The sequence below is a fragment of the Bicyclus anynana genome, chromosome 10, assembly GCF_947172395.1.
Source record: "Bicyclus anynana chromosome 10, ilBicAnyn1.1, whole genome shotgun sequence".
Lineage (NCBI taxonomy): Eukaryota > Metazoa > Arthropoda > Insecta > Lepidoptera > Nymphalidae > Bicyclus > Bicyclus anynana.
In genome coordinates this window covers 354976-378513 of record NC_069092.1, presented here as the reverse complement: position 1 = coordinate 378513, position 23538 = coordinate 354976, and the positions used below count along the sequence as shown (strand labels likewise).

At 40.2% G+C, this 23538-nt stretch overlaps 3 protein-coding genes across 5 annotated transcripts; 1 reads left to right on the top strand and 2 right to left on the bottom strand.

Annotated features, from left to right (window-relative positions):
- Positions 1–671: 671 nt before the first annotated feature.
- LOC112043584 (peroxisomal membrane protein 11C-like) lies at positions 672–4219 on the bottom strand. The gene is made up of 4 exons (XM_024079067.2): positions 3996–4219; positions 3235–3399; positions 2364–2548; positions 672–930 (listed from the first exon to the last, which is right to left on the bottom strand). The coding sequence occupies exons 1-4, from the start codon at positions 4050–4052 to the stop codon at positions 672–674; spliced, it is 666 nt and encodes a 221-aa protein (XP_023934835.2). The 5' UTR covers positions 4053–4219.
- Positions 4220–4832: 613 nt separating this feature from the next.
- On the bottom strand, positions 4833–12471 carry LOC112043583 (peroxisomal membrane protein 11C). Its single transcript, XM_024079066.2, has 4 exons — positions 12184–12471; positions 10187–10351; positions 7913–8100; positions 4833–6327 (listed from the first exon to the last, which is right to left on the bottom strand). The coding sequence occupies exons 1-4, from the start codon at positions 12238–12240 to the stop codon at positions 6051–6053; spliced, it is 687 nt and encodes a 228-aa protein (XP_023934834.1). The 5' UTR covers positions 12241–12471; the 3' UTR covers positions 4833–6050.
- Positions 12472–12698: 227 nt separating this feature from the next.
- Positions 12699–23438, top strand: LOC112043581 (nonsense-mediated mRNA decay factor SMG8). 3 transcript variants are annotated; one of them, XM_024079063.2, is made up of 10 exons: positions 12699–12967; positions 13547–13842; positions 15366–15587; positions 16103–16352; positions 16594–16737; positions 17033–17107; positions 17421–17578; positions 18817–19020; positions 21589–21806; positions 21884–23438. In XM_024079063.2, exons 1-10 carry the CDS (start codon positions 12827–12829, stop codon positions 22528–22530), a joined length of 2355 nt encoding a protein of 784 aa, XP_023934831.2. In that variant the 5' UTR covers positions 12699–12826; the 3' UTR covers positions 22531–23438. The 3 variants fall into 3 exon arrangements, with proteins under 3 accessions (XP_023934831.2, XP_023934832.2, XP_052739728.1); XM_052883768.1 differs by having other exon boundaries at positions 12898–13025; XM_024079064.2 differs by lacking the exon at positions 16594–16737.
- Positions 23439–23538: the final 100 nt, after the last annotated feature.

Here is a 23538-nt window from a genome sequence, read left to right as displayed (position 1 = left end):
TACCCCGTGACCCGTGGGGGTTACCGTGGAAGACCCGATCGTCGAGTGGTGGTGGTAAGCAGGGGGAATAGCGCTCACTGGGTAATGGCGCTCACCTTTGTAAATTGAATAGCAAAACACCGCGTCCTGTGAACAGGGTATTTAAAAGGCAGAGGTACTTATTGGGCAGTCAGCTCACGGCATGCGATCGTGAAGTGCATTTGTTTATTTACGGTTGTTTTGAACTAATTTTCGGTCCGGCGTTTTCGCCGATTAGTCCAAGCTTTTAACACTTGTTTAATAGAAATGGCAAAGAATTTGGATACAATAACTTAAAGAACTCTTGCTTTGTAATACATAAATATATTTGGAAAAACATGTTTAAGCGTTTATTCCTTACCCTGAGCTCAAACCTGATATTTTCGTAATATTTTCTGTATATTTTATGTATATTCGTGTAGTGTTACTAAGTTAGAGTACCTGTTAGTTTAAAAACTTTTGAAGTTCAATTAATACTTTGAAAAACAGCATTTTTCACGTAAGTGAAATATTCCACCTGTTTACTCTATATCTTATTAGGTAATTTGGTATGCAAGTACCGCAGACTATGTTAGCCGACGAAGGTTTGGTAGACTCAAACTATTGTTCTCTTTAACGTATCTTATACCGAACCAGACGTCAGACGGCCACAGTTATCGCGGCATCAGCTTCTTCCCCCGGTAGTGTATCAGCAGGCCCAGCACGGCCGACAGCGTGGCGAGCCCCGCCGCCCGCGCCGTGGGCAGCGCGCCGCCCCACGGCCAGCCGCGCGGCAGCCAGCTCACCACGTGCACTACGTCCAGCAGCGCCTTGCTGCTCACCAGCGTGGCCTGCGTGAAGCGCGCGGCAGCGCACTTGCTGCGCTCTGGCGCCTGCAGGTTGCGGGCGGCGAGGTGCAGCGCGCGGATCGATCTGCAGATGCGATGGGGCTTGTATGCCACATTATATAAGCCTTTATCACCGACGGCGATTCGTTACTTAATGACATATTATCAAACTCTATGATCATGATCACAGGTTTAACGTGCTCATGGGGTAATCTTTAACACCAGGAACTTTCCTTTGACTACGAATATTAAAAATTTCTTAGAAAATAAGCTCAGTATCTATTAAGAAAGAAAGATATTTTTAATTATTTATTTATTTAAATTATAAATTTAACTAAATTAAATAACAATGATTTTATTAATTATCGAACTATAATATACCTACCTAACGAGACATTTGTTGATTAACATTTAACTTGACCTTGGACATCATATGACCTATCGATATCTACTTTTCTCATGGGTGCTTTATGACATGTCGCCTTAGACCAATGGTCTAAGCATGTCGCGCATGTTCACAAATTCAGCGAAAAGACTGATACCTACTAGAAGAATTATAACTATGAGCTTATTACCAAACAGTATAAACTATATAATCACTACGTTTTACTTATCCCCGCGGAATTCGCAGTCATAATGGGAAGAGGTCTTTTGGACGTTGGTGTTGAATGGAACCTTGTCAAAGTAAATGACAGCGTCCGTATCGTTGGTTTACTTTGACAAAGTCCCATCCAATTCGTAAACATTAAGTTATTTAATCCAACATTCTCCGCCAAAGCAGATGAAGCATGAAAGGACAAACTCGATACATGATACAGCGACTGGTGATAAGGTCACGCAGCCACTCGTAAGTCGTAACTCGGTAAATGTCTATCTAGGTACATAGAGATTGAATGTCCGTCAGTTTTACCGACATCAGATAATCTTTACGAGATTGGCTAATGTCGAGGCGGATAAGATGAAAGCGTTTGATTCGTTATCGCACGATCTGTTGACAGCAGACAGCAGGTAGCATCACCTGTTTATAATCTTCAAAGAAGTTACGCAAATCTTGATAAGATTTTTTTTGTGTTTATCTGTGTGGTGTGTTATAGGTATGGCAGGCACGAGCGCTCACTCTTCTGGACAGATTTTGATAATAATTTTAACAAAAAATCAATAGGTTTTTCAGTAGTTTTTTCCCGTTCCCGTAGGAATACGATGATAGAGTAAATATAGCCTAAATTACCTAGTGAAGATGTGAATTCTTATGATGAAAGAATGTTTAAAATTGATTGAGTCGTTTTTGAGTTAAATAATAACAAAAAATTTAAATTAAAACTCTAACGTCTTTGTAATATTAATTTAAATGTATTTTTAACTGATGCAAGTTGAATTCTACATAAGTCTTTTTACATTGTATCATGCCGTCCGCTAAGGTGCTTTGGTTGAAGTGGAGAAAAAAGGAGAAGATTAATGTTAAGGAGATTTGCGCATTAGGGGCCGGCACAGATGAGTGGTTAAGTGACAATTATTTACCTGAGAAATCCCACAAAAGTGAACAAGGTCCAAAATAACTTATGCGCCGTCCGGATCTTGTAGGCTCTCTGTTCATCCAGAAGCAACACCCCCGTGTCTATGAGGAAGATCAGCTTCTCCGCCTGCAGGTACGCGAGCGTGAAGACGCTGTGGGACGTCCCCAACGAACCCCACCACGGGCCTTCCTGGAAACGATTGTATGGAATGAATACATTAATTAAGTTATTAGGTTAATTTATAGTAGTTGAAACTCAACACGCAGGTCCAATGCGGGTTGGCGGGCTATAAAGCTATATTACGAATAGGTATGTATTTACTAAAATACTTATCTAGGGTCAAATATGACAGTGGCGTGTACAGGGTTTTAAGTCGGGGTAGGTATGGCTACATTTATTTCTTCATCAATTTGGGATTAATATTTAAACATTGGATTTCATGCCATTAAATACTTAGGGGAAATTTACAACATAAAATAATAATTACCTACCTACAAACGTAAAATAAATTACGTACCTAAATACGATAAATGATACATGGTTCATCATTCTCATCAACATCGGATATCTAATGAGGTAGGTACAATACAGACTCAAACATCATATCTAAGCTCGCTAACCCATATACCTTACCCGATGGCTAACCCTACCAAGTACACGTATACTTAGGTGTAATTTCCAAAATCCCTTCTCGTATCTAGTACCTAGGTACTGATTGTTTCCCTACAAGTTGTTTCCTTTAACCCCATATTCGGACTGGACGATACTCCACGGCACTTGTACGCCGCGGTCCCTAGCCATTACCTTCACCGCTCCAGGACACTTCGCCTTTCGTGCTGGTGGAGCTCGAAGTATCACTATCTACCAGTACCTACCTGCTTCCCCAGCCCGTAAGCATGCAGGGTCTTGATGACCGCCGCGTCGTCGAACAGGCGCATGGCGGCGCGCGCCGTGGCCAGCCGCGCGCTCGCCGTGCTCAGCTCCGGGCGCCGCGCCGCCGCCCCCCACCATTTGAGCGAGTAGCATGCCAGAAGCACCACCTGCGGGTCACTAGGGTTATCTTGCTTCTTTTGACCTTACGGGTTCGCCACACCGCACGTGTGGTTAAGAAAGTATAGACAGAGAAGTCGTGTGGCTACGATAGTAGTCTTGTCGTACTTTATACGTATAGGATAAGGATTAGCAGGTACGGGGTGTCATGATTGTTTGCGAGAGTAGAGCCGTGTGTGAAAAGACAGGGCAACATCGCGGCAGCGCGAGGAGCATTAATGATAAACAGATGATATGGTGGTCCATCGTCTCTAGGCCCCAAGGTCCAAGTTCGAGAAGAGATGCTCTTAGAGACTTAACTCCCTCTCTTTTTCATCTAGCTTTTGGGAGAGCTTTTGCGCTACAAACTATGCTGAAGCTGCACACAGTTCGGAAACTTTGGACTCAGAGCCAGGTTAAAAGTTTGATGAAAATTTGTACCTATAGGTATTTTTCAATTTATTTTAATACTAATACTTAGGTATATTTAATATTAATTAATTACCTATTGTTGTTGTAAATCAGTTTCGTGTAAAGTAGCTTGGATTTAAGCTATCGTTTTCACAAACATGCAGTAGTAACTTAACAGCAAAAGTAACGTGGGTACCTTGTCGCGGTTAGTGTGCACCTGCAGCAAGTCACAGAACTCGTCCACCAGCTCCATGGCGTGACCACTCACCACCTGTACCACAGCCCTACGAAAGCGCCGTGCTGCGCGCGCCGCTGCTCACGCGCGACTGTTATCAAATCTCCTTCTGATAAGATAATGTTTAAATGATAGCCAATTGTTTTTTTGGAAATCCTTAATCAAATACTTTTATATTGAGTGGATTCTTATTAAGGCACTACGGACGCCCGCAAGAAATTAGTTTTTTGCTGTCCCGCAAAATGGTTTGCCGTTTTACAACTACTCGTAGGCTGCAACTACTAACTACTCGCAACTAATGCCTCGACAGTCAACTACTTTCAGCTAAATTAATTGACCATAGCGCGTTTCTATTGGCGTTTATTTTTTTTTATAGATGAAATTTTGTTTGAGAACCTATTTTAATAAAAAACTAAGTAGGTACTGGAACTTGCCACATTACGTCATTGAAAACCGCAACCAAATCGGTACAGCTTTTCTTGTGTTAAGCGAGTAGTAAGCACAAACAAAATATATTTGGACTCAAATAAATATAAAACAGTTAATTAGTTTAAACAGTTCAAAATCCTAATTTATAATTTGTATGTAGAGCTTTTTGCGAGGAAACTTGTCCGGGGAAAATCTACAGATATTCTCTTGTGGGTTTTTTTTTATTCTTTACAAGTTAGCCCTTGACTACAATCTCACCTGATGGTAAGTGGTGATGCAGTCAAAAAGGGTAGGTATTAAAAACGAGTACGTAAACTCGTACCATATGAGGTAGGTATCGATATGCAAATTGTAAATAAAACAAAGATAAAAATACCATTATTTTATTTTTTACTATTAATTAGGTACCTACTTAAAATTACAAAGCGATTTATACAAAACTTCTATATTATCTTCACGCTGTTCACAATAATCAATCAATAATTAAACAGGTAGACTTATCGTCGTCAAAAACAGTTAAGGTAATCGCAAAAAAATCTGAGAACATTACTTTGCTTTTGGAATAAAAAATGTCATTCCCTAACTTTTACCAGAATCAATGCAATAAATTAAAAGTTAAAAAACTGTATAGAATTTAGTCTAGCAAAATCATTTACATAGTTGACAATAAATACACGTTTCTGTTTTTCTAACCCTCAGCTTCACACACAAACTTGCCCGTCTGTTTATAGGTAGATACATTACACAGCAAAGTCAAATTCTCATAAAAGTAAAAAAAGAAAAATCCATGTTCATACCTATTATTATGCCGCTCTAACGTTGGCCCAAATGAGTAACTTAAAACGGCAAAATTATGTAAAATATAATTTTGTCGTTTTTTTTTAGTAATAACTACGAGTAGGTTTTTAGTAATAAATACATAGTCGTAAATAGCATTTTGACTAAAATCCTAATTTATACAAAAATAATTCGTATTTACAATCGAAATAACGGAACAAAACGTATATAGACATGTAAAAGGTCATATTTACATAATATTAACATACTCGATTAATTTTCATAAGTAGTAAGTTCTTAAACATATATTTATATATATTTAATATCATAGAAACCATCAGTTCATTTGTTCCTTGATAAAATATAACAACAATTTCAACAAATGGATATACTTAATAGAGTAGATCGGCCATAAAAAAGTTAGATCATATGTACCTTTTTATGGCTGATTGAATTGGCTATAAAAAGGTCCATATGACGAGAAAGATATAAGGTTAATTTTAGAACTAAATAAACATCACTCGATTAAAAAAAAACCATTCTTACTTATTTTTATAGTCGATTGAAATTCTACAAGTATGTATGATGGCCCATCATTATGATATTATCCCGGGAAAATTAAAATAAATGTTTTAGGTCGAATACTGTTAAGGGAACGGCGCACACATTTTAATCAATACATAAAAGTAACCGTTTCTATCAGTATCCCAAGAAGTCTCCACCTGAGCCAATACGTGGCTCAAATCTGCCTCGTTACTCGAAACAGAGTATCTACAAATATACTTGTACGTTTCTTTCGTCCAGTCGTCGTCACTTGAGCAGCCGCTTCCTGGCGAAGTGCAGCGCGATGCCGGCGAGCGAGGAGGCGGTGGCGATGGCGGCCACGTGCGCCGCCGGCACGCGCGCGCCCCACAGCGCGCCGCGCGGCAGGCAGCTCACGGCGTGCACGATGTCCAGCAGCAGCTTGCCGCCCGCCGCCGCCTGCAGCAGCAGCCGCGCGTCCAGCTGCCGCCGCGCCGCGCCCGCCTCGCCGCCCGCCGCCAGGCACGACCGGCTCCACCACGTGTGCCGCATCGAGCGGATCGTTCTGCAAATCACGCCTGCTGTTACTGACATCTTTTATTTTTAACATTTCTCCAGCAAGACGGTTACCCGATTATAATTATTATCATGGCTTATTGGCACCAGAGAGACTGCTAATGTATTGCCGGCCTTTGAGGGATTTTAGTTTATTCGCCCTCATCTCTTCCCGTATATCGTCGGAAAGAGTTAAACGATAAGAAAGCGATTACTTCATCGGTTTACTAGTTAACCCTCTCGGTTTTGGAACATCGAACGGATCGTTTTGAAGAGCAGCACGACTTAAGTTTATTGCGGAGATCAAAGAAACCTTACTGGCAATAAATAGACAAAAGTAGCTGTAGGTACGTACCATACAAACTCATAAAACTGCGTTGATCCAATAGTTGATCAGTTAGACTACAAATCGTGGTATCCTGAGTTCGAGTGCACGAAAGGATAAGTGTGTTTTGCTGACTTTTGGGGAAATTCTCAGTTAATGATCAGAGTTAGTGAGTTAATAGCTATATACTCCCGTGACTTGAAAAGCACGTGGAGCCTTCAGCTCCAGTCCCGGTCATAAATATCAGATTATGCTCCTTCTTTCCCTTACCTTGCTAACCCGCACTGGATACCAAATACCCTCTTCTGTAACATACCATATGAAGCTCGTACTCTGTCACCTCATTTAACATATTGGCAGCATTAACTTTACCGCTTTTGGGCTAGGAAACGTAATGACGTTTCATTGCTGCAAGTACATAAATAAATTCAACCTCAAACCGACCTACCAGTTCAGGCAGGCTTTAGGTTTCTAAGTAGGTAGATACATCATACGAATTCTTTCGAAATGTCAATTACACAAATTACAATATTACCAATACCGCACAGTGTGAAGATTGCACAGTAATGTTAATGACATTGAACTGAAATGGAAGGTAATAAAAAGTGCAATTACGTTCGCGTTAGATATTAGCAAGTCATCGTGACGAGTCGGCACGTTAATGACGACACTAAAAATAACCATTCTTACCTTTTTTAGGGTTTATGGAAGAAATTAAACGGGAAAAAACAGAAAATTACGCGATCGTCCGCTAGTGCCTACTTATTAAATTAAAATAATCCATAGTTTTGCGCATTTTATGTAGTAATAAGTGTGAAGGCCTGTATTGCCGAGGTTCAATGCCTGTATTAAATATTAACATAAGAACTATAAAATATATAAACCCAGGAGTCCTCGAGGAGGTCTCTATGGCGAGCTCGAGATTTAGTACCTCAATTCAATCGCGGAAAAGTAAGTAAAGAAAAATAAACTGGAATATATAATTATGGAATCGACGTCAGCTTCTACTCGTATGTAGGTACTATGTTTGCATTTACTGAGTAAATGGTCCGAACAAATGCAGAACTTATTTAGAACAATTTCATTACTTGTTTTGTTAAGAATATCAATTTTTTTCTTCTTAACAGCACCTGGTCTTGTCAACTTAAAGACAAAATAAATATTGAATTAGGAATTAGAACTAAACGATCACTGATACTAGGCGTAATGTAGGACGCAGCTACAGAACGGTACGGTGCGACGCTGTGCTACTGTGTGTGGCGACACTGACTGTATGAGCGAGATGTAGAGGCTGGCGGCCCACAGCGCGGTGCTGAGCACCTCCAGGCGCTCGGCGGCGCGCGCGGACAGGCGCAGCACGCCCACCTCGTGCAGCCAGCACGCCTTCTCCACCGGCAGGAAGGTCTGGTCCACCACGTTGGCCAGCACGCCGAGCACCGCCGCCACTTTTGAGGATTCCTGAAAGATAAAAACAAAATCTTAGTGCTTCTGGTCTAGTCTGAGAGAATACCTACCATTTGCTATAGTGGTACTTTTAGTTATTTAAACAGTGCACTCAAGAGGACCCTTGGCAGTTGCAGTCGGCTGTTCTACAGCGATGTTCTTCATCTCTGATTATAAAGGGGTTAGGCTATTAGTCCACCACGCTGGCCCAATGCGGATAGGCAGACTTCACAATTGAGAATTGAGGAAATTCTCAGGTAAGTAGGTTTCCTCACATTGTTTTCCTTCACTGTTTGAAACACGTGATATTTAATTTGTAAAAATGCACATAAATGAGAAGTTAGAAGTGCCCATGACCGAATTCAAACCTACGCCATCTGAATCGAAAGCAGAGGTCATTTCCACTAGAATATTACGGCATCACGGCTTCTTGATGTGTTTCAAAGAAATTAAATTAAAGGGGGGAAGCAAGGTTCTTAATGGCGTTTTTCAAAATAATCATTCTGACTCTACAATGCACATCTTCACTGCCATGGTTAGGCTGTCAGTGTCATACATCTCTACATGTATGAACTAAATACTACAGAAAAGCAATCACCACAAGCTAAATGACCTTCAAAGAACTGCCTGCTCACAATATCTCAACCACTCTTCTCTATCTTAAGAAGATGACAAAAGTGGGTAAAGACTTATACAAACTTTTCAGGGTAAACTGGGTCTCATAGAAACTATACAATATTTATATAATACAGTAATAATCCTATAGTTTACTTTCATTTAAGATTATACACGTTATCAATGTGGATTAGATTTGTTGATAAGCAAATAGATAATTAAAAATACAATTTTATGTGTTCTTGTATCTCTATGTATGTGTTCTTAATTATTTTAGGGGAATATAACTTTTGATAATAGCAAGTTTTATTATATTTAGTTTTTAGTTATTTAGGTAATTTATGTGGGCCTTTTGTTGAGTTTTTAATTGTTTTCCACTGAAATTGGTCATGGATATTTAGGTGATACCACTTTGGGTAGTCATTAAATCTACTTATACAAGGTAGAGATAAAGATATTTTATTGTAGATACACTTATCTTTAATACATTAGCATACAAAGTGATATTTTGTAATGATAACAATTTCAGACAATTATTGATGTTGTGAATGTGTAATCGCTATAAAATAAGAATGGATGGGCACATACAATTCCTTTTTCTAATATACCAGCCGACGCCCGGGACTTCGTCCGCGTGAAACTCGATGTAAACTTTCAACTACCCCTATCCTACCCCTACCCTACCCCTACCATACCCCTAGCCTACCCCTAGCCTACTTTTCTGGTTGATTTTTTACACCTAGTGTCCGAAAAACCCAAATATTTTACGGAACCCTATTTTTTTCCAAAATAAAATTTAGCCTATGTTACTTGTGGATAATGTAGCTTTCGAATGGTGAAAGAATTTTTAAAATCGGTCCAGTAGTTTTTGAGCCTATTCATTACAAACAAACAAACATACAAACAAAGTTTTCCTCTTTACAATATTAGTGTAGATGTATATGCGTAGTTATAATGACATTGCAAGCATAACATATCTGTACCTATATGCAGTCTTACCTACAGCCAGCTTTGGACAATGTATGTAGGCTTATGAAAAAAGTTATAATAAATCCTACTTACTTACTACTAGGTAAAAAAAAAATCAACAAGTAGAGATTGAGTTCAGAATATCACAAATACCTATCAGTTTTGTTTTGTAACATATTAGAATGATAACAATATAAGTGCATAGGTCAACTGAAATTTGTATACCTGCTTCCTAAGTTTTTTATCTAGATACTTTTGTATTTATAGAGATATATAGAGTATTACTAAATATGTCTATGAATGAGAAAATAATTGTAAAGTTAAAATATGAGCTTTGTATACTCAGGAAATTCACTTACAGCAGATTTTTCAGAAAACATACAACATTGTAGGCAGGATGTTGTCCAAACAAAGGGATAGGCAAGTTGGCCGGGAGACGCAACTTTATAAATTTCTGACTGCTCGTAAGAGTCCCAAAGATACATAGATCTATTCCTATGTAAATAAATGAACTCACATGTCGTCCCAAGCCATAGTTGTAGGTGTGCCTCAGCATGGGGATGTCGTCGAAGAGCCGCAGCATGAGGCGCGCGCCCGACAGCCTCGAGCCGGCCGTTTCCCAGGGCTTCTCTCCACGCAGGCAGCCATACAGTTTGCACGAGTAACAGGCTAGCCGCACCACCTGAAATGGTCATATAGTTTTCACTTCTAGACACATGAATAAAAACTCAAAAGGGTTAAGGGTCTCAAATCCAGTAGGTCTAACTTCAGTTACACAAATAAAACAATAATTTTGAAATCAGCTTGTTTTATAAAGTGAACTATTTATCTATACATGTATTTTGGTATATACAATACTTAAAAAAATTTTTTAACTAACTTCAAATTGATTTCATTCAAAAGGCAATAATGGTTTTAAAAGTAAGGAGAGTTATTACTAATTAATTAATTATTTACTAATTAGTAACTTGTAATAACTCTCAATGGATATCCAGTAAGATATAGCATGTTATGCTTGAGCTAAATCAGTAGATCTAGCTCAAGCATAACAGGCCTTTACACTTGTGTAGGTTTGTGGAATGTTAGCACACAAAAGCAGACTTTATTAGTCACATCTGGAGCACATACATACCGTGCTACAGTTTCCTGTAGCTACCTATATGTTACATTGTTGTTTGTTTGTCTGCATTGAATAGGTTCTGGAACTACTGAACAGATTTGAAAAATTTGTTCATTGTTGGGAAGCTACACTTGCCCCAAGTACTATATTTTATCAACATATTCCTAAGGGAACTGGAATCATGCTGGTGAAACCGAGAGGCATCTACTAGTATATGTATATATGTGCACTAAGCTCCAGAAAATCTGTGGGATTACTGGTACATAGTTTTATTTTACTTAGTAAATAAAAGTGTTTTAACTGTTTAGAAAATACAGTAGAGCAACTTCCTGACTGAGTGTGAGTTTACTGTGAATTGAATATATCAAGACACTGCTGAAATATCTGTATTCAATCTACGTGTATATCAGTTAAGCACACAATTATCTCATACAGTTCTGATTCAATTAAATTAGGGAGTTTGTTATTTTAATGCACATTTTTAAGTAAAGATGGGTTGTTTCTCAATAATACTTCAATATTTAGAGTTAAAATGGTAGAGTGTAAATAATAAGATAACATTTTTAAATCAATCAATGACAGTCCCTGTAGTACACTATTGATTGATGACACAGAAGATGACATAATTTCGTACAATAAATAACTGTGGACCTGTGAAAAGTAGAAAGTTGTCCCTCATTACATACTTGTTCAGAATATTTAAGTGTTGAAACACAATGTTAGCTAATTATTGTAATTAAACATTTCTAATACTTGAAGAAGAGAGAGAGTGAAGATATTTTTCTTTTTTTTTCTTTTAATATATTTAAAAAAGTAGGTTCTGTATTCAAAGTTTTTCAATCTAAATAGGCTTGAGTTTGAATTCTCATTCATTCAATCATGCCTGGTGGAAAGCAATGATGAGTTTCATGTGATACTGCAGGCTTGATATCATGTTCCAGGAAACAACCCATCTAGTATTACATTTACTTACTTATATTATAAAGCTAAATAATTAGTTTGGTTGGACAAGCTAATCTCAATTTTAATATATTAAACAATGTATTAATATTACTAGCTTGTAGCAAATTATATTTACAAAGAGTATGTTTGATAAAAATTAATGATTTTCATCAAACATTATCTTCATTGATATTAATTTGATTACAATGAAATGAAAGAATATTTTAAAAACAAAAATTGTGCATTTAACTTTGCAACCTTTATTTTATTATCAATTTGAGCTTGACCTTAGTTCAATTTGTTTGTAATTGAAAAGCCATATTGTATAATTTGCACATAATTTAGCTGCTAATATAGGAAATAGTAAGTTACATAGAGCAACAGGTTATTGACTGGTATTTCTACTTGTGCAGAGTTCAAAATGAAGGTTGCGTTGTTTCCGCATAGTTTACCTTGTCGCGCCCATTGTAGCTATCTAATAATTCACAAATATCCTCCACAACCGACATTGTACGGTCCAAACTTTGCTCTTTTTAATTCACTATCACTGATAAGTTATCTTTGTAGTTGATTTGCCGGTGACGTACACGTCCGATTGTGCAGAGCTTTGTTTGGAAACTACAGCATTTCTCCATTCTCCTAATGAAACTGGAGGGCCTTGATTGTGATATGATTTCGAAAGGTTAACAGGTAAACCGCAGCTAAAAATGCTATGCACAACACATTTCTGTGACATTTACGGAACAGCTGTGAGCGGTTGACAACGTCATTGTCAAATATGTGACAGTGACGTTCTTACAATAGTTTGGAAACAATTTAGATAAAAGATGAGAAAATTCTAAAATATCTCATAAATAAAAAGTAATCATCATAAAAAATAAATAATAATCAAAATTTTTAGTTTCTTAACTTCTCATTATGACTTTTCTGATTACGACTTCTGACATTTATGATAAAATATTATTTTGTTAGTCTGTGCTTGTAAAATGTCATAACAAATGGAAATTGGAAATCGGTAATGAAATCGTGGAATAATATTGAAATTATGTACATAAAGTAATTATATTTATTTAAGTTGATTTGTTGAGATTAAAAATGACGAAAGTATTTTCTATATCGAATATTCCTGAGTTTTCTAAGAAAGAGCGCATCGTTGTTGTTGGTGTGATCGGCAAGTCGCCGTACCGGTACCCCAACAAGACGAGCCCCCTCTTATCGGGCGTGCAGAGCGAGGAAGTAAGTTACTCCTACATAAAAAGGTCCCGTGGTAGTAAGTTAAAGCTTGAAGTCCTAGGTTAGTCTATGAAATGTTGTATTTTTTTCCCAATAAATTCTTAGTAGCAGCTTAGAGTTGTAAAATTTGGTGTTACATACGTGTGTTTTGTAGATTGCTGTTGGTTTTGGTTGTTATCGTTAACATCTGATACATGCCCTGCTGTGGGCCATTAAAATAGGCTGATAGAATAGGATAGGCCAGCTAGCAATAAAGATTTTACTATTACTATCCACTACAATTTTTCTACTATTACTATCCATGGATATCATCCAGTTAGTAGTAAAGATTCTAAATTATAGCACCATTACTATAATTTGGAATCTTTACTACTAACAACTTAAACTTGTTTATGAAGTTTATCTTAATTTACATTCATTATCTTATTACTAGTCCTTACCCCTGTATTTCATACAGCTTAAAAACTGATTGACTTCACTAAATAGGTTTCTTATAAGATCTAGATCAGTTAATCATTCATTGCGCAAGTGTATAAAAAGGCTGAGTTTTAAGCCGAGCTTCAACTTTTTTTTTTATTTCAGAATGACATAGAATGCCACTGGGATGAAAGGAAAGGCATCCTCTACCTTCACGCTGTCACATACTTAGACACCAAGAGGCTGGTGTCTTTGGCCACCAGTCTTGATGAAGACTCAAAGAGTACTGTGAAAGATGCAGATGCTGCACACTGGCTGGTGGCGGCGGGCGAGCTGGCCATAGAGTCGTGCAGAGCCATTGCCCTGATATTCCATCTCTGCCACATTGTGGTGCTGTCCTCACCCACGCACATGTTTGATCTCAACTACTTGCAGCTGTTCAGGGCTGTTGATGGATATAGGTACAGCAATACCATTTGTATTATCTTCGATAGTTTTCCCTTACAATGTGGTACAAAATTTTCAGATTAATCAATAATATACAGATGGAGCGTACAGAACACGACAGTGTCACAAATACAAAATACATCAAAATCAAAAAATCAAAATCAAAAATCATTTATTTCAAGTAGGCTCAGTTTACAAGCACTTTTGACACGTCAGTTGACTATTTGTAAAGATTCTACCACCGGTTCGGAAGGCAGGTTCTGCTGAGAAGATACTGGCAAGAAACTCAACAGTTGCTCTTTTGAAAAGTTATACAGTATTATAATTTCTTATAGTTTTATTTCCTGTGTGAAGGTGGAAGCTGATCCAATGGCCTCCAAGCGCTTTTATCTTTAAGGAACTCATCAATGTTGTAGTAACCTCGACTAAGTAAATGTTTTTTAACACATTGCTTAAAGCTATGCATTGGCAGGTCCATCACAGTCTTGGGGATCTTGTTATAGAAGAGTACACCCAAACCTACAAAAGATTTTTTTACTCTTTGGAGACGATATGCAGAAATAACTTATGCCCGTGTCTAGTAAGACGTGGGTTTAAATCTCCTTTTCGTTTGTAAAAATTAATATTTTGTCTTACATAGACTATACTGTTATATATTTATTGACAGGCTACTGTTAGTATACCTATTTCTTTAAACTTTTGACGAAGGGACTCGCGTGATTTTAATTGATATATTGCTCGAATTGCTCTTTTTTGAAGTACAAATATAGATTGTATATCGGCAGCCTTGCCCCACAATAAAATACCGTAAGACATTACGCTGTGAAAGTACGCAAAATAAACGAGCCTAGCTGTATCAACATCAGTGAACTGTCTTATTCACATAAATGAATACATTCACGAGTCAGTAATTTTCAATATTGTTCAAGAAAAATGGTGTCTTATGTTTTTAAATATTTTATTTTTTTATTGGTAATTATATTAATTTACATAATTATTGTTGTTAGTGTTTAATTTTGAAATAATTTTGGTTTGTTTTTTTTATAGGTTGCACTGGCTACACATGTTACTTGTAAAGACACTCTGGTTACTCTGTGACAGCATTGTAGCTTGACTGGGATGAGTTCTACCTAGAGCTAGATATCTAATAATATTAATCTTATTTTTGAAAAGTAAACTAATTAACTAAATAGAGAGAAATCCAACTGTGTAAAATAAATGAGAATTTTGGGAATAAATCATTACTTATTTACAGAAAATAACTCCCAAAACTGAAGGCATGAATGACAAATGACCTTAAATTTAAATTTATGTTCATCAAAAAAGGCTGTAGAGCATGCCAAACAGCTGATGATGATGTAAAAAATGTGAAGGTATATACAATATTCAATACAATATTCAAGCTTGTGAAATAAAAACCTGAGCGAGTCAGGTAAAGCCAGAAATAGGCCTTGATAATAGCTGTAATACAGCTTTCTAGTGTTTACAAAGACAGTAGAAAGCTGTTTAACATTTAAGAGTTAGCATCGTCTCGCAGGGCGGAGTTGACTGCAGCCACCACCGAAGCGCTGCTGCGCGCGGCGGCGGGCGGCGCCTGGGACACGCACGGGCGCCCGTGCTGCCCGCGCCTGCTGTTCCACTTCCGCCGAGCACCCTCCCAGCTGCGCCGGGCGCCCGCGCTTCTCAAGAAGCTGGAGCACGCGGTGGAGGACCAAATCTACTTTATACTGAGGAAAGCCAGGATCATCACTAACGTCTGGTAAAATATACATGTATCATCCAGAGATGTTGAACACAGGAAATGTATGTGTAACGTGGTAGACGCTAACTCAAATAAATCAAAACTAAATTTCCCAAACGTCCCTTTCACATGGCAGTCCAGTTTTGTAGGACCAGCTTTTTACTGTATTCTACAAAACTGGACCCTGTGTTCCCATGACAGTTCAATTTTGCAGGAGACAGTAAAAAGCTGCCATTGCTACACTTAAAAAACAGTGTCCAGCATATATCCGCACGCAGGAAGCCATGTGAACACTGCTATTGAAATATATGTATGAATAAACGAGATCCCACATTTTACTGGACTATGGATCCAGTTTCTAGTGACAATTCACATTTACACTTATTCTCGAAAATTGTTCAGAGATAAAGCTTGGTAAGTAATACCCAAAACAATCACCACAACACATAGAGGCGCTCAATGGAGCGACCTTTACCTTAACACACACACAAAAAAGGCCTCTAAAATTAAAATGCGCATATTGTATTTTCCAGCGCTAAATCCCTCTTTGCGATACCAAAAAATGAAGAGTTCGTGTACATGAGCTCCTCGGAGGAGTGCGGCGACGCGCGCGACGTGAGCGCGCTGCTGCGCGGGCTGGTGCGGCTGTGCGCGGGCGCCGAGCCGGGCCCGCAGCCGCAGCGCTCCTTCCGCCAGTTCCTGCAGAGCCACCTCGACATGGCGCTCGGCGACGGCTTCGATGACAACGTCGGCAAATACGCCATGAGCACTTCCTTCTTTGAGGTTACTTAAACATTTCTATTCCCCCGTGAATTCCATAGTTGCTTAACATTACAATATCAACTAAAGTTTTTGAGTTATTAACAAAATACTTTGGTCCTATTTTTTTGGGTTACGAAACTACTATTTTAGCTCACAGAAAAAAAAATCTCAAATTTTAATCCGCGTTTCTAATTATGCTTCTATTCTAAAGACTTTTCTCAGGAAATTTCGTGAAGTTTATTAATTTGTAAATGGTATTCAGCTGCCGAGCGCGTGGTCATGGCGCGCCGCGGCGCAGGCCCTGGCGCCGATATACCTGCAGGCGCCCGCAGCGGACGCGGCCGGCGGCGCGCTGTTCGACGCGCTGGCCACCGACGTGCGCTTCTCACAAGCTAGATGCGCCAAGGTGACCAACTGCCGTGCGATGTAGCGCCAGGGACTGCGATGTAGACGCATGTATTGCAGTCACAGCTCTGTTGACGTCGTGCGGCGTGACCGTGTCATCTAAGACAATGCAATGTTACAGACACTGAGTAGTGTCGTTGGAGATAAGATGCATATCTTACATACATCAACCTATCATACATAAAAATTACGGCTAATATGCAAACACGCACATTCGCCGTTTAGGGTCACAACCTGACCTGACATTTCTATCAATCATCTACAATAATTGAACTGATATGAATATCATGTTCCAGGTGCTACCTATAGCGCAGGCTTCGTATGCCGAAGGGTTGCCGCCTCATTATTCCAGCCAACATCATCTGCACAAGGTAATTACGACTTATTAATCAAATCCATTGAAGCCAATATTAACATTGAAAATTGCTATTCTAGCTGGTAGACGTTCAAAAATTAATCAGTACCAAGCCTGAAAATTAAAAATTAAATTAAAATTAGAAAAGATAGCAATAACAGTGATGAAAATGATTGATATTCTTCTAATGTGTCATTTTGTGCTCCTTTATCCTGGATTTATTTATTTTTGCTATGTATTATGTATTCTTCAACATCTGCAAATGGGCTCCCATGAACCAAATCATGTTTTGCGAGAGGTGTAAAAGATTAACTGCTGGTACTGGTCAGGTGGGCGTGGCGCTGGGCGTGGTGGACTCCATGGCGCGCGGCCCGCTGGCGGCGGCGGCGCGCGCGCGCCTCACCGCGGCGTGCGCGGCCACGTGGCGCACGCGCACGCTGTGCGAGGCGCCCTCGCTCACCGGCCACCCCTGCGTGCTCCCGCACCAGTAACTGCCCGCACACACTACACACTTGTTCCATATGTGGTACACCTACCTCGTGACTGCGATCACATACACACTTGTTCCATATGTGGAACTCCTACCTGGGGATTGCGAGACCACTTACACACTTGTTCCATATGTGGGACACCTACCTCAGAATTGTGAGATCACATACACACATGTTTCATATGTGGGACACATACCTCGGGACTGTGAGATCACATACACACTTGTTCCATTTGTGGGATACCTACCTCGGGATTGTGAGATCACTTACACACTTTTTCCATGTGTGGCACACCTACCTCGGGACTGTGCGCACATTCACACTTGTTCCATATGTGGGACACCTACCTCGGGACTGTGATCTTACATTTTAGAATAGCTGACAAAAATACATTTTTACTGATATTGTGAGATCATATTGTGTTGGAGTCGCTGATCAAGCCAAGTAATATATTGCGAAGTGTTTTCTTCATAAAATCCTAATCAGCTTCCAAAAGTTGGGCAGGTTTAACAAGGTGCAATCCCATTCTTATCACGCGCTGATTTTAATAAGTATTGTATATTCGTGCCACGGCCTTCACATCCACATTATGGATGTTCGACTATTTTAAAACCAAATCAAAAATCATTTATTTCAAGTAGGCTTAGTTTATAAGCACTTTTGACACATCAGTTGACTATTTGTAAAGGTTCTACCACCAGTTCGGAAGGCAGGTTCTGCTGAGAAGAACACAGCAAAAAACTCAACAGTTGCTCTTTTTAAAAAAAAAAATACAGTATTATAATTTACAATTGATGACAACATTACAATTTCCTATAGTTTTACTTTCTGTGTGAAGGTGGAAGCTGATCCAATGGCCTCCAAGCATCTTTATCATTGAGGAACTTATCAATGATAACGATGCTTGGAGGCCATTATTATAGTAAACTCGACTAAGTAATTTTTTTTAACATATTGCCTAAAGCTATGCATTCGCATGTCCATCACAGTCTTGGGGATCTTGTTATAGAAGAGTACACTGAATACCTACAAAAGATTTATTTACTCTTTGGAGACTTTGGATTTTATATGCAGAAATAACTAACTTATGCCCGTGTTCTACAGATTTAGCCCGTGCTATTTACAGATCTCATCCACCAACTAACTCGTAGGCAGCTCGCTCTGTGCTCTGTAAAATAGTTAAGGCTCTATCTCTATCCATCTGTGTATGACATGGTCCCGTCCGTCCGTGCAGCGACAGCTCGGTGGAGCACTCGTCGGGCGTGCGCTACGTGAGCGCGTGCAACTGCGGGCGCACCAAGTGCTCGCGCGAGGACCCGTACAGCGTGCGCGCCGCCAACCACAGCTTCTACACGCTGGCCGCCGACGAGTGCGGCACGTGCAAGACGCTGCAGGCCGTACACTTCCCCGTGTTCCAGCCCTCCACGCCCAGCTTCAGGTGAGCGCCGGCTACTGGTCACACAAACTACTTTCAATGTGTCACGAACAATCCAGAATGCTACATGTCCAAGGAATATCGAATACAATTTAAAATGCGGATAACTCTGATTCAATCTATACTAATATTATAAAGCTGAAAAGTTTGTTTGTTTGATTGAACGCGCTAATCTCAGGATCTACTGGTCAGATTTGAAAAATTCTTTCAGTGTTAGATAGCCCATTTATCGAGGAAGGCTATAGGCTATATATTATCCCCATATTCCTACTGGAACGGGAACCACGCGGGTGAAACCGCGCGGCGTCATTTAGTGAGATAATAAAAAGGTGAAAAGAAACCAAATCGAAAGAGAATATCTTTTTTAGCTTTAGCCTGAAACTCTTGTTTACTTTACGTTATAAGAACAGGCGCACCTTGTGTTTCGAAAGACTCAAAATCAAAATCAAAAAATCATTTATTTCAAGTAGGCTCAGTTTACAAGCACTTTGACACGTCAGTTGACTATTTGTAAAGATTCTACCACCGGTTCGGAAGGCAGGTCCTGCTGAGAAGATACCGGCAAGAAACTCAACAGTTGCTCTTTTGAAAAAGTCATACAGTATTATAATTTACAATTGATAACAATTACTGTTTACATTTCTTATAGTTTTACTTCCTGTGTGAAGGTGGAAGCTGATCCAACGGCCTCCAAGCATCTTTATCATTAAGGAACTCATCAATGTTGTAGTACCCTCGACTAAGTAAATGTTTTTTAACACATTGCTTAAAGCTATGCATTGGCAGGTCCATCACAGTCTTGGGGATCTTATTATAGAAGAGTACACCCAAACCTACAAAAGATTTTTTTACTCTTTGGAGACGATATGCAGAAATAACTAACTTATGCCCGTGTCTAGTAAGACGTGGGTTTAAATCTCCTTTTCGTTTGTACAAATTAATATTTTGTCTTACATATACTATACTGTTATATATATATTGACAGGCTACTGTTAGTATACCTATTTCTTTAAACTTTTGACGAAGGGACTCGCGTGATTTTAGTTGATATATTGCTCGAATTGCTCTTTTTTGAAGAACAAATATAGATTGTATATCGGCAGCCTTGCCCCACAATAAAATACCGTAAGACATTACGCTGTGAAAGTACGCAAAATAAACAAGCCTAGCTGTATCAACATCAGTAAACTGTCTTATTTTTCTCACGGCAAATGCCGCTGAGCTAAGTTTACCAGACAGTTTTTCTATATGAGCACCCCACTGAAGTTTACAATCCAAGGTCACTCCCAGGAAAACTGTGGAACTCTCCATTTCCAGTGTTTCACCATCGATCATTATAGACTTATCTAATTTTTTAACATTTGGCAATGAAAACTCAATACATTTAGTTTTCTTGGCATTCAAAAGTAGATTATTTGCAGTGAACCAATGCGACACATGCGATATGGCACGGTTTACGTCGTCAGAGTTATCTTTATTTCTGTCGGACTTAAAAATTAAGGATGTGTCATCAGCAAACAGTACAATCTCACATATGCCGCTGACATGGTATGGTAAATCGTTTATGTACACTAAAAATAGAAAAGGACCCAGAATTGAACCCTGTGGGACGCCCATTATGGTAGTGGAACCGTGCGACTTTATATCATTTATGCATACCTTCTGCGTTCTATCACTGAGATAAGAGGCAATGAGATCGAGTGCAACACTTTTGATGCCATAGTGGCTTAACTTGAGTAGAAGGGTGTTATGGTCAACACAATCGAACGCCTTGGACAGATCACAGAACACACCAATAGCATTCTTAGAACCTTCCCATGCTTCATAAATATGTTTTAAAAGTTTAGCCCCTGCATCAGTTGTATTGCGACCTTTTGACTCGAACTTTTGACTCGAACCCTTTAGCCCTGATGTTTAGGGCTCTGAGTCTTTTTTAGAGCTCGGCGAATGGATAGCTTTTTAAAAAGACTCGAGTCGTAAAAAAGATTCGAACCCTTTGTTTTGTTGTCGTAGTTTAGACTCTGGTCTTCTGATTAAGACTAGCCTTTTTATTTGAACGAGGTATACAGTGAATTGGCAGAAATCGCCATTTAATATTTTATGTTAGAACAATTTAATATTTTATGTGGATAAATAACTATATTTCTGTGTATGCAGGTAAGTTATTATTTTAAAAATGCCTCCATTTTGAAATTTCTTATTCCTGGACCGATTTCTTTCAAAATCAATATCTAGGCATTGCATGTATGGCGAAAACAGATCCTGAACTCAAAATTAAAAAAAAGCCGCCATTTTGAAATTCCTTATTACTGCATCGATTTCTTTCAAAATCAATATCTAGGCATTGCGTGTATGGTGAAAACAGATTTTGAATTGAAATTTTAAAAAAAGGCCGCCATTTCGAAATTTCTTATTCCTGGACCGATTTCTTTCAAAATTAATATCTAGGCATTGCATCTAAGGTGAAAACAGATTCTGAACTCAAAATTTATTTTATTGTTTAGATAGCACATTCGTCAATGAAATTCATTATCGAAAGTTCCGCTCTACGCTCCCTCATATCACCGCCAGGGCGGCGGCAGTAAAGGGCGCGGAGGGCTCCGCCGCGCGCGCCGACGGCAAGGAGGCGGAGGACGAGGGCGCGCCGCCGTCGCCCGCGTCGCCGCGCTCGTGCTGGTCGCCGCCCGACGAGCTGTCGCCCGGCTCGGCCGACGACGACGAGGACGCGCCGGCGCCCTGCGGCGACGCCGACCTCGAGCTGCTGGCCGTGCACGAGCCCAGCGCGCCCGGTGAGCGACCGCCGCACCGCCTTCCTTCCTTCGGTTGCAAGGAAACGTAAATATAAAGCGTGCGTCTCGTCCATCAGAGAAGTCGATCAGCCGCCAGCCGTCCACGACGGAGTACCTGCCCGGCATGCTGCACACGGGCAGCCCCGCCGGCCTGCTGCCCGCCTTCCCCAGCTGGTCGCTGGTGTGCCTGGGCGCGTCCTCGCTGTACTCGCACAGCGCCGGCCTGCCCGAGCACCTGCAGGCCGGCTTCCTGCCGCACGCCAACCACCTGCTGCCGTGGGACTGCGCGCTGGCGGGGCGCGCGCGCGGCCGCCACGCGCCCACCGTCAAGATCTTCTTCGGCTACGAGTACGAGTGCGGGCGCGGCCACCGCTTCGTGCCGGCGGCGCCCGAGAACGGCGCGGGCGCGCGGTTTGCGGCGGCCGACGTGCCGCTGGCGGCGCCGTGCGTGTGCCGCGCGCCCGGGCCCGCGCGCCTGGCGCGCCTGCACGTGGTCACGCCCAAGGCGGCCGTGGCCGTGACGCTGACGCCGCGCGTGCAGCCCGCGCCGGGCCGGCCCGCCTTCACGCCGGGCGCGGGCGAGCCGCTGCGGCTCAGCGCCTCGGCCTACTGGGTGCTGCGCTTCCCCTTCGTGTACGCCGACGAGCGCGGCGTGGTCCCGCGCTCGCGCGCGCTGGCCGGCGGCTGCGTGCTGGCGCCCATGTTCGGCCTGCAGGCGGAATGACCCAAAAACAAAAACCAAACGGGTGCTGGTAATAAATAGTTGACGTCTCGACAAACTTCTGATCCCCTGAGAACGTGAGCCGTGTGCCCGAGTACTGTATATATTAATTATTAATATTAATACAATATATAAAAGAGGTTCTCAGCGGCGAAGTTTGTCAGATTGCATCTTTAAAGCGGACTAGTGCTCTAGCGCGGACTATAAAATATTGTGCAAAAATAACCTCAGAAATGATCAGTCTAACACATCATAATTTAGTAAATGAAGTGTCTTAAATTAATTATTCTGGGAGAATTTAATGAATAGTACTGTGGTGTAATGTGCATGTTTAAATAATTTTACTGATTTTAGTCAAAATTAAGTCGAGTCAATAAGCGATTTAGCGTTCCGGTACGATGTCGTGTAGAAACCGAAAGGGGTGTGGATTTTCATCCTTCTATTACTAGTTAATGGTAAGTGTAGGCGTCCACAGATACGGATCTGTAGACGCAAGTGTATGACTTTCTATACAAATAGTACTAAAATCCGTGTTACAAACGTGAAAACGTTTAACTAAACTTTCTTTCAGAAATTTTACTTCTAGATGAAAGTAAAAACACATGTTTCTGTGCTACTTCTGTTGTATTATTCATTGTGTAGAGTTCCAGTTTCTGGGTGTTTTTCATATATAGTCAGTGGCTCATATTGGTCGCTTTGCAATATTGTAGACCCAGTTGAATTTATGTACATTTCTGTAAACCAGCAAGTCAATGAAGAAGCTATGAAATATAGATAAAATCTAATGTATATCATCAGTAAATACGAGATGTATTTTATCATCCAAGAGATCATTCTTATCATAGTTAGTTATTAGGAAATTCATTCTTAGTTGTAAGATGAAAAAATATAATGAAGTTTAAACATGAAAAGTGTTTTATTTACATTTATTTGTCCTTATAATAAGCTCGAAAAGCCGAGCCGCATGACGTGACATCGTGCGGAAAAGTCGTGAATGTGTGATAAGGGTCA